At 42.7% G+C, this 12,290-nt stretch overlaps 1 protein-coding gene across 2 annotated transcripts in view; it reads right to left on the bottom strand.

Moving 5' to 3' along the window:
- NFKB1 (nuclear factor kappa B subunit 1) overlaps window positions 1–12,290 on the bottom strand; it is a 63,264-nt gene that overhangs the window by 17,053 nt on the left and 33,921 nt on the right. For both annotated transcript variants that reach the window (XM_068136829.1, XM_068136828.1), the window contains exons 7-14: window positions 11,216–11,379; window positions 10,309–10,467; window positions 8,051–8,155; window positions 6,129–6,220; window positions 5,405–5,543; window positions 2,941–3,063; window positions 1,827–1,916; window positions 762–950 (exon numbers count right to left, since the gene is read on the bottom strand). In XM_068136829.1, the coding sequence (XP_067992930.1) occupies window positions 762–950; window positions 1,827–1,916; window positions 2,941–3,063; window positions 5,405–5,543; window positions 6,129–6,220; window positions 8,051–8,155; window positions 10,309–10,467; window positions 11,216–11,379 (1,061 nt within the window). The remainder of the gene's footprint in view (window positions 1–761; window positions 951–1,826; window positions 1,917–2,940; window positions 3,064–5,404; window positions 5,544–6,128; window positions 6,221–8,050; window positions 8,156–10,308; window positions 10,468–11,215; window positions 11,380–12,290) is intronic.

The following is a 12,290-nucleotide window of genomic DNA, read 5'->3' as shown; positions in this document are numbered from 1 at the left end:
AATGTGCCCTCTCCCTGACTGAGAGACCAACAGAATGGTCACATTGCACTTGGTAGAAGCCAAGAACAGAAATGCCTTCCTGCTCAGTTCCTTACCATTATTACCATGTCTCTCTAGTCCCGCTATGGGGGTTCTCACATTTTACAAGAAGCAGGATTACTCAAATCTTTTTAAGAAGTGACCATCAGCCCAGGAAACAAGACATCTTACTGCATGGGAAAGGATGGTTTGCAGTCTTCATGTTCTCCTGCTAAACCATTTTTACTGCCTGCTCCTGCCTGCCTCCCCTTTTGGTTGGGGTGTGAGCCTTGGCTACCCAGCAGCGTTATTTTACTGTGAGTTTGCCACATGGGACAGGTACATTTACACTTCAAATGCAAACCTTTGATGCTACTTGGCAAGAAGCTTAACAGTTAAAATGCAGGGGAGAACTACTGCACCAATCACTCCACTATCCATTTACTCATCCATTAAAGCCTGCCAAGTCAACTGCTGAATTGTCTCCCAGGTACCTTCACTGCCCAGCAGGCCAAGCTATCTCTTCCTGCATGATAAGCAGAAGCTCAGCTACCCAGTGGCAGTGTGGAGGTGGAAGATTGTCTACAGAACTACATACTGGGAGGGTTACCTTAGAATGGAATCCCTCCTGTTTCCTCCAGGAGGCATTATCCTATTTTGAGAACAGCAAGCAGAAGTTTATGGAGTTTCAAGGCCCATACTGCAATTTGGTCAACCCTGAATACGTTTAATTGTTCACTTACCCTGCCACCTGCAATCTGCTTCATTTACTTCAGTTTTACATGAAGAAGCATCCTCCTCCTCATTATCTCCAGAGGTTCCGCACTCCCTTCTCTCCAGAGTTTCCACTTTCACATCATGCTTCATGTTGCATTTGTCACTTTGTTGATTACAGCTCTTCCCATCTTGTTCAGCTGTGCTATTTGATAGCCCTTCAAACAAGAATTAGTATCATTAGTGTCCAGTACTAGTGTTTTTTTTATGCAAATGATAAAGTTCAACTAGCCAAAACCTCACCCTAAAGAACTCAATGCAAAAATTTACCTTGACATAGGTGCTATCCTTAAGCACTCGTGAACCATAATACTCTAGATGCCAGTGCCCATGGACAGACATGGCAATGTGACTTGCTCTGAAGTGATGTTTCTGACAGCCTCTGCTCCAAACAGAACCTTACAACAACAGATACACCTCTCTTTCTATATGACAAGAATGCAAGTCTGAAGCATTCCCAGGAAATTGAGCAAAAATATTCAGATTATTTTTGGTTTTCTAACAGCAAATTCATGCCTGAGACTTTGGAGGTAACTACAGGGTACTCAACAAGTAGATTTGAAATTACTTCCCTGTTCTAAGAAGCCAAGAATGCCCTTATTGGTAACAATCTTTTTTACTGACTTCTAAGTTACTTCTCAGGGCCACAGTGTAGTTAGTACCAGCCTATGGCACCAAAGGAAGATCCCTTTTCCTCTGGTCTAGCTCTTGAGTCACCTATAATCAGCATGTTCAGGCAAGCAAGAGGGCTGCTGCTCGAAACGCGCACAGTACACAGCGGCACATGGAAGGGTATTGGTGAACTGCTTCTCAGGATGTGCACACAGCTCTTAAAGTAGACTTAGAGTAAGAGAGAAGCAAGGGCAGTATAATCTACTGCACAAACCCCTCTGCTGACAGAGGCTGTAGAGAAAAAACTGATTTTAGGGGGAAAAAAATAGCCCTTCCCAGCAGACAGCTAGGCATGTGACACATCAGCTCATCTGTACAATAAAGACTCAATTCAGCTGTTGCAAGAACATTTTTACTGTTACCATGTTTCATTCCAGCATTGGACTTTGTTGTGCCAGGGTGGAAATGCATCCCTCCAAAAGCTGAGTATCCGTACGAAGGATAACTGAACCCTAAAAAGAAACAAGAGATTAAGGTTTAAATAGAATATACCCTAGAGGGATGAAAATGCCTCTTGGAAGAACACTGAACCCAAAGAACAGAAATTCTGTTTTCCACAACCTTCTGCTTTATTCCAGCTGATTAAAATAAATTTTACAGGGTGAAGGTGAGCTCTGCCCCAACCCTGTTATAAATCCAAAGAAATTCCGGATGCCTGGCTAGTGACACACTCTATCCCAACATCCGTAAGACCACACAAATGTAGTATCACCATGCTTTGCCTAAGCTACCCTTCATGCTTTCAGATCTTTGTGAGCAGAATAGTTTTGTACTGTGGTGGGTGTTATAGATGTGCTGCTAGCAACATGTGCAATGATTTAAAGACTGCTGGTCTGTCCCCTGCTCTGAAAAAAGGGATGCAAAAGTATTGTGACTCAGATAACATTTGCTGACCTACAGACTGTGAATGCTCTGCTGCGAGAGTCAAAGCAATGCTCTTCTGATCCCACATCTTAGATATGCTCTGCCTTCAACAGATGGAGAGCAGGAGAAAATTTACTAAATAGTGTTTCACATTTTTCAGTAGTTCTTTGCACTAACAGGCTTAATCTGCCAAATTCCACTCCTCCTCCTAGAAATAATTAAGAACTTGTTTAAAGTACTCAAGAGGGTACTTAGCTTGGCTGCCTCATGAAACTTCAGTGCCTTAGAAGTCCTAAGAAGCAATAAAGCTAATGTATGATGAACTCCTGACTCAGACACCCTCAAGCAGAGAGGGGTGATCTGCAGCTTACAAAGAAAAAAGAAGTCACCAGGAGGCCTGTATCTAAGTAGGAGGGCAAAGGAAGCAATGAAATATTTAGGAAACAAGGAGAGGCTTGACCAAAATGGGTAACACTATGTAAAGGCAGGAAAGTCAGGTTTTATCTACCTAGGGGATGAAGTCCTCATCCCATTTTGAAAAAACAAAGTATCTATCTGTTCTGCTCTCAGAGCAGAACCCCTTATCCTCTTCACCCAGAACTGCTGCCTTACCAGAGCCAGCACCACCACCTCCCGCTCCGTACATTCCACCGCCTCCTGCACCACTGCCTCCTCCATAGCCATCAGAGAAGTTGGGCATGAGCTTCTGGCGTTTCCTTTGCACTTCTTCTTTATCTGGGTTGGAAGGAATAGGTGGGATAGAGTCACTCTTGCTGGTGATCACACACAGAACAGAATGTGCATACAGAAAGCACTGAGGTTTAGTAGTTTATAAAGGAAAATGGAAAGTGCTGCAGAAGAGCCCCAGAGAGCAGAATAGCTTTGTATGTAATGGAGCAGTAAGAATTGCTTTGAGAAACAAGCTGGTGTCAAGTCCCCAGCCAGATCAACAGCATCCTGTGGGCCGGCATGGTCTCTTCAGTTATCCAAGGTACCTGGTGCTCAGACAGGGAGGGAAATGTGCAGAGATGTCTTGGGGGAGGGGGCTCAGAGTTTCCTTCAAAAGCATCTCACGTACCAGATGACAGTGGTCCCAAAATTCTTCTATGTCTAAAACAAGTCATAAGCCAGCCCAAGTGCCCTGAACTACAAACTTGCTGAAGAAAAGTTGTCTGTGGTGAATGTAAGCACAGGCTCTTCTACTAAGCAAGCCTACTTCAGAAATGGACCCTTATCAAGCAGCCAGCAAATCACAAGGCAGATTGATTTCCAATAGTGCAGAGTACCTGCAGTGAGTGGCGAAAACAACATTTGCTTGAAAGGATTAGAAAAGCCCCCAGAAGAGAGAGAGCTTATTTACAGGCAGGATGTAATACTGTAAAACCATGCTGAGCAGCAGTAGAAAAGACAAAATAATTCCTAGCTCCCCTAGAAAGCAAAATGCAAAGATGTAAAAGAAGTATCCCAGTGACTGGGGAAAAAGTGAACATTACATGAGAAGAGCGACAAAAAAATCAGGAAAACAAACATTACAGGGGTTAAAGATCCAACAGACCTGTTGAGGAAAGAAAACACCCTTCCTTCACTAAGCAACCTAGTAGTTTTCAATGGCCAGGTGACAAAATATTCTCATGCACAGGCACATCAGACAGTGCATCTACTGAGTCTGCTGAACACATGAAACAGTGCACTGGAAGGTACAAGTGCATTATTTCCAGCATACATGGTCTGTATGTATGCATGCACGCACCAGGTGTACTCACAGATGAGGAGAGAAAACTATAGAGAGTAATCTAGTCAGAGAAACAAACAAAGCATCCACATACACATGTCTAAGTTTGCATGGACACTTGCAACAAGGCTAACAGCCAGTCCCTAAATGATAAGTTTTCTGATTAGGTGGTATTTAGGATCAAAACATGCACACAGTATTGAATTAATTGTACTCGTAAGAGCATGTAAAGACGTCTGCTTCAGATCTGGCAATCTTACTCTGCAGATGCACACTTTCCAGAGAAGTTGTGCAAGAGATTCCCCAAATCATTACCAATACAAAATCCTCTGGCAGCTCTGGAAGTTTCTGTGAATTCAAGCTTTCTGCTATTTCATCCTAACAGGTATAAAGCAGATCCACTTGGACATCAACCACCACCCTGCTCGCCTCAGTTGTCCTTAGCCATTACCACTGATGCACACATTTTAGAGTTGAACAGCATATTGATCTCAACAGGGCTGTAAGTTAAGCACTGAAAACAGGTAAGATTGTGACTTAACCACATAACCTACAGGCAGGTAACTGTTAAGCAGGAAGATTACTGTCTTAGTACAATGAAAAGCCAATGCTGACTTGGGCCTCAAGGGATTTCCATATCATTAACAGTACTGATATTTAAAACCAGGATTGTTGCTGCCATTCACATCCACCACATTTAAAGGGTACAGACCTGCTAGGAGAACTTCTTTTCATTAACAACTTAGGGAGTGGGTCTTCATGCCAACTATTCTACTTCTGCTAAGTGACTAACAAACACTTTAATACAAGAGAGCGAAACAGCACTTGTCCTGCTCTTGAAAGTGTCTTGGGCTTACTTAACTAGTGCAGGCAACTGGAAAACTCAAACCCATCAGGGCTGTTGTTAAGCATGACAGTAAAAGGGGAGGACTGCAAATTACATCCTTTCTCCACCAGTCACCAACTAATCTCTGGTTTAAGATTTCATCTGAGAGCAGTGACAGTAAAATGTCCTCAGATACTTTGCTCAGAGGAAGAGAGGGCCATCTCCTGTATGGACAGGCATGTGTGTATGTAAGAACCTGGAAGGGAGTAAGCACCAGGAGGAAGATACTCCTGGCTGTCCTGCCTGTCAGACAACAGCAAACCTACAAGCCCATTACACAGCTACTGCTTTGACATTAGCTCTGCACAAAACGAGGAGGCGAGTGTCCCATTTCTAAAAATAACACCTAGGGGAAAAACTAAATAGTCCCCCATCCAACAAGTCCTCTCTCATTAAAAGCACTCCTGGGGACCCTGCAGTTTCTGTTTCCAACACAGGACACACATTTGGTGAATTACCTTTGATTTCTGGATAGTAGAGAAAAGGCTTTGGTTCGCTTGTTTCTAGATCGGATTTGCGGCGCAGCTGTACAAACACCGAGGCTGGCTTTGTGATATTGACATCTCGGTACTTGGGGGTTTTGAACACGATGGCAAACTGTGAAGGAAACAGTGAGAGGCACATGGAGCACGGGTTTTGACAACTTTGCTTTTACTCTTGTGTTATTTTGTAGGAGATGGTTCACACCCCAGGGCAGGGCAGTGCAAAATATCTTCCCAAAAGGCTGCTACAATAAACTTCCACTTCAGTTTTCAGTTGCACTTTTGAGGTTCGATCACAAAGCCTTTGGGGAGAGAGAGAACCTCCAAACAAAGTATCACCACACCACATACATTAGTACTGCACTGCTTGCCCCCTCCTCATTCACCATCCATTCTGTGGGGTTCCCAGCATGCTCACAGGAGCACTAAGAACTTTGTATATTTCCTACTCCAGTTTCCACCAATGCATGCTGAGACAATGAGTCTATCTCCCAGTTTCCTCACTCTGTGTTCCTACCCTGCCTACTTACCTACTGTACATCTTTCAAGAACAGCTAAGATGGTTACTTAGTAATAATAATACAAAGAAAAGAAGCAAGTAGCACAGGATATAGATGCTGTCACCTAATTTACTAATTATACTAGTCTACAGAGATGGAAAAAAAATGAATCATTAACTAGCAACTGTGCTGATACTTACCTGTCTATGTACATCTGTAGGAGAGAAGTCTCCAAAGCCTTCCCACATGCCTCCATTCTCATCCTCCTCATAGAAACGTATTTGAATATCATCTGCAAAGAGGGAAAGAAACACCCTGAGACTCTGCACACTGGTTTAACCTCTGGGATGTTTGTGCATTTGTTTAACCTTTGGCTAAGTATTTCAGATAGAAATCAACAGTTATGTTTTGGCTGGATGATACCAGATGAATAATACATGAGCTATCTTTATCCACGTTATCAAATCACAAGGAACTAATTTTTTACATCAGCCTCAGATCAGCCTAATTCAAACACTTCACTGAAGTTGCTCTCTATTTACTGAGCAGTGAAACGAGAACTAGGTTCAACACCTCTTCCTACTCCAGGGTTATAAAACATACCAGAGGAGCTTTACTTGGAACAAACACGTAGAGAGGGAAGAACTTGAAGCCCAAAACACAGAAACCACCCTCTCTCTTTCAACAGTTTCAGTTCAGGTTTTGCTACAGTTTTTTGAAGTGCCACAGTGCAAGTTCCGCTTGCTGCTGGCACAGTGCCGCTTTGGAGCTGCAGCTCAAGGCTGTGAGTGTGCAGCGTTGTCACAAATGATCCCTCACCTCCAACATGCAGCACAGGCCACAAACATGACATTTGGCTTCTGCTCCCCTAAAGAAATTATCTTTTATTCTCTTTATATTTATTTGTTTATATTTTCAGGAGAAGCAGGGAAATGATGACAGTAGCATAGTCCCTCCCCAGCAGTCCTGGTGAGAAAAAACTAGAAAAAGCTGCCTGATGCAGGACAGGCTTTTGGAGCGGGCAAACTGCTTCCCCTCATCCACCACCTGCTAGTCTCAACCACCACTTCCAGTCCTGCTGTCCTGCATGCTCAATTTCCTTTGGGCAGAAGGTTTCTGAGAGCAATGAGGTCAGGGGAAACCCCAGTCAGACTGAGGGGAAACCCCACCTCAGGGCTTCAACTGAGTCAGACACTTACTTATTTACTTCATACACGAGAATTATGTTTCATCTCAGCCCTTCTGATAGCAGAGGGTATATTTACACTACCAAAGGAAAACAGGTTCTTCAAAGCTCCTTAAAGACCTTTCTCTTTCCTAAGCAGTAGAACATTTGCAAGAAACAGTGGTGGAGAAGCACAGACTGTATTAGCAGAAAATGTCACACATCCAGGGTCTGATTCCAAACAGGTAAGAATGGGGGCATTAGCTAACCTACACCAGGGAGTCCCAGCTATTACCTAACAGCTGAAAAATGCAAAAGATTTCCCTTTCCCTTATATATTTTTTTCCTTGTTAGTTCATCCCAAATACTACAACCAACCATGTTAACTGTTATTTTCCTGTCCAACACCAAAGCATCCAAATCCTCCCTGACACACTCTCAGTCATGAGTGAACATTATCAAAATGAATCTGCAGAATTATCTGTTTACACCAAGTAATCTCCACCATTAGCATACACATAAAAATGAAGTTACCAGCAGCAGTTCTACAGTATTCAGTTCACATCTGTGGTCAATAGAGAATGCTCAGACTTACTCTTTATTAATCACAAACAATAATAAATCAGAAACTTCAGAGTAATTCAGGGCAGGTTGTTAGTTCATGGAGTCAAACATCACCCGGCACCCATGAAAACCCCCACCACAGGCAGAGGCAGAAATCTGGGAAGACTACAAATGATCACAGAGCTGTCTGCAGCTGTCTCTGCAGAGGCAACAGAAGCTGGATTTGCTTTGCAACAGACTATTTTGATTTAGTCTTTTTCTGGCCTGACTTCCCAAAAGCCTCAGTGCTCACAAATCCTGCTGTGCTATCAGAGCAGGAGAATACTAAGGCAGCACAGCAGGCTTCACATGTACTCCAGATGAACACCCTGGTGTGCTTTGCAGAACTCTTACCTTTCTGAACTTTGTCACAGAGAAGGTAAATCTCTTCCCCTCCTGTTACACACCCTGCTGTTCTGTCCATTCTTACGATTTTTAAGTTGGAGGCGTTGGGAGCTTCTATTGAAAGGAAAGATTACAAAAAACACTTTCATAGCAGTTTTAGATTGCAAAGAAACTCAAGCACAACACAGAGAAATGCATTAGAAAAACAAGCCTCCAGTACAACCTACCTACATTTGTCTGTGCTAAGCATGAATAAATCAAGAGTTTTCATAGGAAGGGCACAACCATGTATTCGCCGAGCTTTTACTGCACTGTGAGCTGTAACACAAGGCCTTGGCCACGCCAGCACAATCACTACATTAGTAATAGCACTACAGTGAACTGCAATCAGCACTCTGCACTGGTACTAACTTTATGACAAGAGTGTATCACAAGACAACTTATTTTCCACTTCCCTGCTTTCTTGACAGTGGGACACTTCCCATATCTCACTGCTTGAACACAGCACGCAGCGCATTGCTTTACACTGCAGCTTATTTGAAAGCACTGTCAGACACTGGACCTCCGCAGGTCTTAGTCGCAACATAAACCAATACCTATTGGTCCTCAAGACAGAGCCCTCATCTCACAAGCAAGAGCACCTGTGATACAATGCTACAACAAGTTCTGTCTGCTCAATGCAAGAGCCTTAAAAGGTGCCAATGAAGAATATTAGCAAAAAACAAAGACCAAGAAGCATCTTTTGGAACTAACAAACAAGAATGCACTGTGGGATCTCAGAAACTGATATACCTTGGTGATTCTGGGTGATTCTGTGATATCTAAGCAGCAACTTAAAGCACCAGATGAAGCATGCGTACAAAACTTCCTCTCTCTTTGTCTCCTTGGCTGGAGTTTTGATAAGTTGGAATTATAGGGTAGCTTCAATTGGTTTTATATGTATGCCTCGGTACATGCTCTGCTTCTGTTGATGCTTTGTCTCCCTCCTCCTCTTTCCTTTACAAATACTCTTAATCATTACGCAGGGGTGAGGTACAGTAATGGAATCTGCAACTGTTATCAATGAAAATCAAGAGTCTTTAAAGACACTGCTTGGTAAACCACCTCAGCCTCTGGATGAAAACATTTTGTTTTCTTATCCAGAAAATGCAGGTCATGTGCCATAAGGACAGCAGACATCCTGCTCTTTCGCTCAGTGAATATATACAAGATAGATACACAAGGTATGCAAGGCTGAACTACATCACTACATTTCCCATTTAACAACGACCCACAGACTATGTAAGCACAGTTGCATTTAATACTTTTCCATCTAGACTTTGTCCATAAAAAGTGATGATGTACACATGACTTGTGCAAAAAAGAATAAAAAAAACCCCTACACAAAGCAAAAAGTACTTTTTCTGAGTCATTACAGAATGATTATCAGGAACACTGTAATCCACAGCTACAGGGAGGAAAACTCAGGCAGCAGAAACGGTTCAGGTAAGCTAAGTAAGCATAATCAAAAAGCACAAGGGAAAAGATTAAAAGATCCACTTAGGAAAAAAGACAAGGATGTAACTGAACTGTAAAAACTACTGACAGGTCTAAAGGAAACAGACTGGGAACTCTTGGCTCTGTTTGTCTCACAAAACAAATAGTTGGCCAGCAAAACTGAAAAGTGCCAAAGACTCAACAGGACTGAAGCAAAGGAATTTTTTCCTGACATCTAGTGTAACAAGGCTTTGTCACAGAATCATAGAATTGTCAGGGTTGGAAGGGACCTCAAGGATCATACAGTTCTAACCTCCCTGCCTTGGGCAGGGGCACCTCACACTAGATCAGGTTGCTCAGAGTCCCATCCAGCCTGGCCTTAAAAACCTCCAGGGATGGGACTTCTACCACCTCCCTGGGCAACCTGTTCCAGAATCTAACACCCAATGTAGAAAGCATAGAAAGCATCAGAGATCTGCAAAATTCAAGCACTCCTGAATACAACAAGAGTTTACAAAACCCTCCTAATAAAAGTGGCAGGATTAAAGATGGTAACAGCAAAATAGTATCATCCTTTACAGCTTATCTCACCATCTATAACAAACCAGAACCATACCATGGGTACTTGATAGACACAAGGCAAATTATCCATGGGCTACTTAATTCTTAACCCAGTAACAGGCAAGCAGCAGGGCTAGATGAGCCTCTGCATAGCAAAATCTGTAGAACGATTCTGTATGTACAAAAGCTGCCCCCTTATCACAGAAGTAATTAAAGCCAAATCTACTCACTGCTGTCATATATTGCATCTGATATGACAGGGTCGAGTTTCCGCGTGAAGCTGCCGTTGCTGTCGGGAAGGAAGGCTGTGAACATGAGGCGCACCACACTGAGATCCATCTCCTTGGTCTGCTGTATCGCTGCCTGGCGAATGATTTCCCTCTCTCGTTCTGGAACCCACAAGCAGGCAGAAGAATTAACGCAGCAGGTAGGGGGCCCATAACAAAACAGAAAGAATGCTCTCCAAACCTTACTATCAAAAGGCACCAACAGCAAGGAAATGTGTCTCCTTTCATTTACCATCCACTGGCTTTTCTCTTTTTAAGCAGAGAGGAGCAGCTGTTCACAATACTCTCATTCATCTTGAGGTTTTTGCATCAGATGTCATTTAAGGCATAAAAACATTTTAAAAAAATTACTATTTTCTGCTCTCAGTTAAATAGTGGGGAAAGGGCAAAGGCTGGCACTAAGGACCTCAATGTCTAGTAGTAGAGTGATAAAGAGAAGGCTGGCCCCTCTTATACAGTGCTTGAAAGCACTGAGGGCCAGAGATTTTTATGGGGATAAGGATGAAATGAATCTGAACGCATCAATTCTGATAAGAAGGGCCCCAAGTTATGTAAGGATATCACCTGCTGCAGCACTATTGCAAAATGGCTCTCATTATTGCTTATTAATAAAGATCAAATGAAATACAGGTGCAAAGGTGAGTGCAGGCAACTATGACAGGAAGTTGCTCCATTCTCACATGACTGCTGACAGCAAAGACTCTTTCAGATTCCCTAAAGCATGGCAGCAACACATCACCTCCTAAAGCACACAGCCAAGGCCTTTTTTTGGCTAAGAATCTGTGGGTTTGGAAGCTAAAGCTGTTTTCAGTAGAAAGTCTACTAAAGCCAGGCCAGCATTTCTACATACCAGTCAGCTGTCTGTCTCCACATCCATCTGCCTGCAGATAGGCGAGTTCAGGATGCACCAGGAGTCCTGGGTTGTATCCCTTTTTGCAAGCATCTATCATGCGTGCTTCCAGAGTTTCATACACTTTCTTCTTCGTGACATGAAGTATTCCAAGATTTGCAAACCTGCCAAATTTTGACCGAGGGAAACATTTTCTTAATGCTTGCTGCTAATCCTGCAGCAGGCAGACTCTCTCTTACCAGAGACACAACCAGAGACCTCAATGGAAGGACTTGACAGTCCTTCTCTACAGTCTATGGATTCCATAGCCAATGGAAGGACTTAAGCACAACTAATTCTGCAGAGCAAATTTTCCAGAAAGAAAAAACCCAAACAAAACTAAACCAGCCAACCACAACAACAAAAAAAAACCCAACACAAAAACAAACAAACAAACAAAAACCCCACCAAAACAAAACAAAACAAACCCAAAACACAAAACCATCCAAGCTTACAAACCATGTAAATTGTGCACCGTTCTATGGCAGCAAACCTATGGGCACAGGGGATTTTCCCATGGCATACTCAGTACTCTGTTAGGGTTTCAGAATGAACACTGTGGAAGCAACCCAAAAAACACTGGCAAATCTGGTTTCACACACACACTTTGTTTGCTCTGTCTTGGCAGTGACATTTAATATGTCATTGTATATGGCTGTTATGTAGAGCAGCTGCTAGGAATAAGCTCCATCCCTTCAAAATGATTTGGAGAGCAAGCTGAGATTTAGTTGATTAGATAGTGTTGGATGATAGATGGGACTCCATGATCTCAAAGGTCTCTTCCAACCTGGTTAATTCTATTCTGTTCTATGAAGCTAAAACTAGTGCAACACTTCCCCAAAGATATGTTTTAAGCAAGGCACTTCAGCTATCTATTTAAATGAAAACTTCCATAGTACAAGATCTGCTTTTGTAAAAGTCTCCTGGCACATTTAAAAATCAATTAGATCTGGAAGTATGAAAACAAGACAATAACTCAATTTTCATGTGGGTCAGCTGAGGATAAGAAAGCTGTTTCTAAACATCTGATGAAAAA

Source organism: Melanerpes formicivorus, unplaced genomic scaffold, assembly GCF_026170545.1.
Source record: "Melanerpes formicivorus ecotype bairdi unplaced genomic scaffold, bMelFor1.0.p_v2 SCAF_4, whole genome shotgun sequence".
Lineage (NCBI taxonomy): Eukaryota > Metazoa > Chordata > Aves > Piciformes > Picidae > Melanerpes > Melanerpes formicivorus.
Note: the sequence above shows the minus strand (reverse complement) of the source record. Positions and strands in the feature narration are given on the sequence as shown.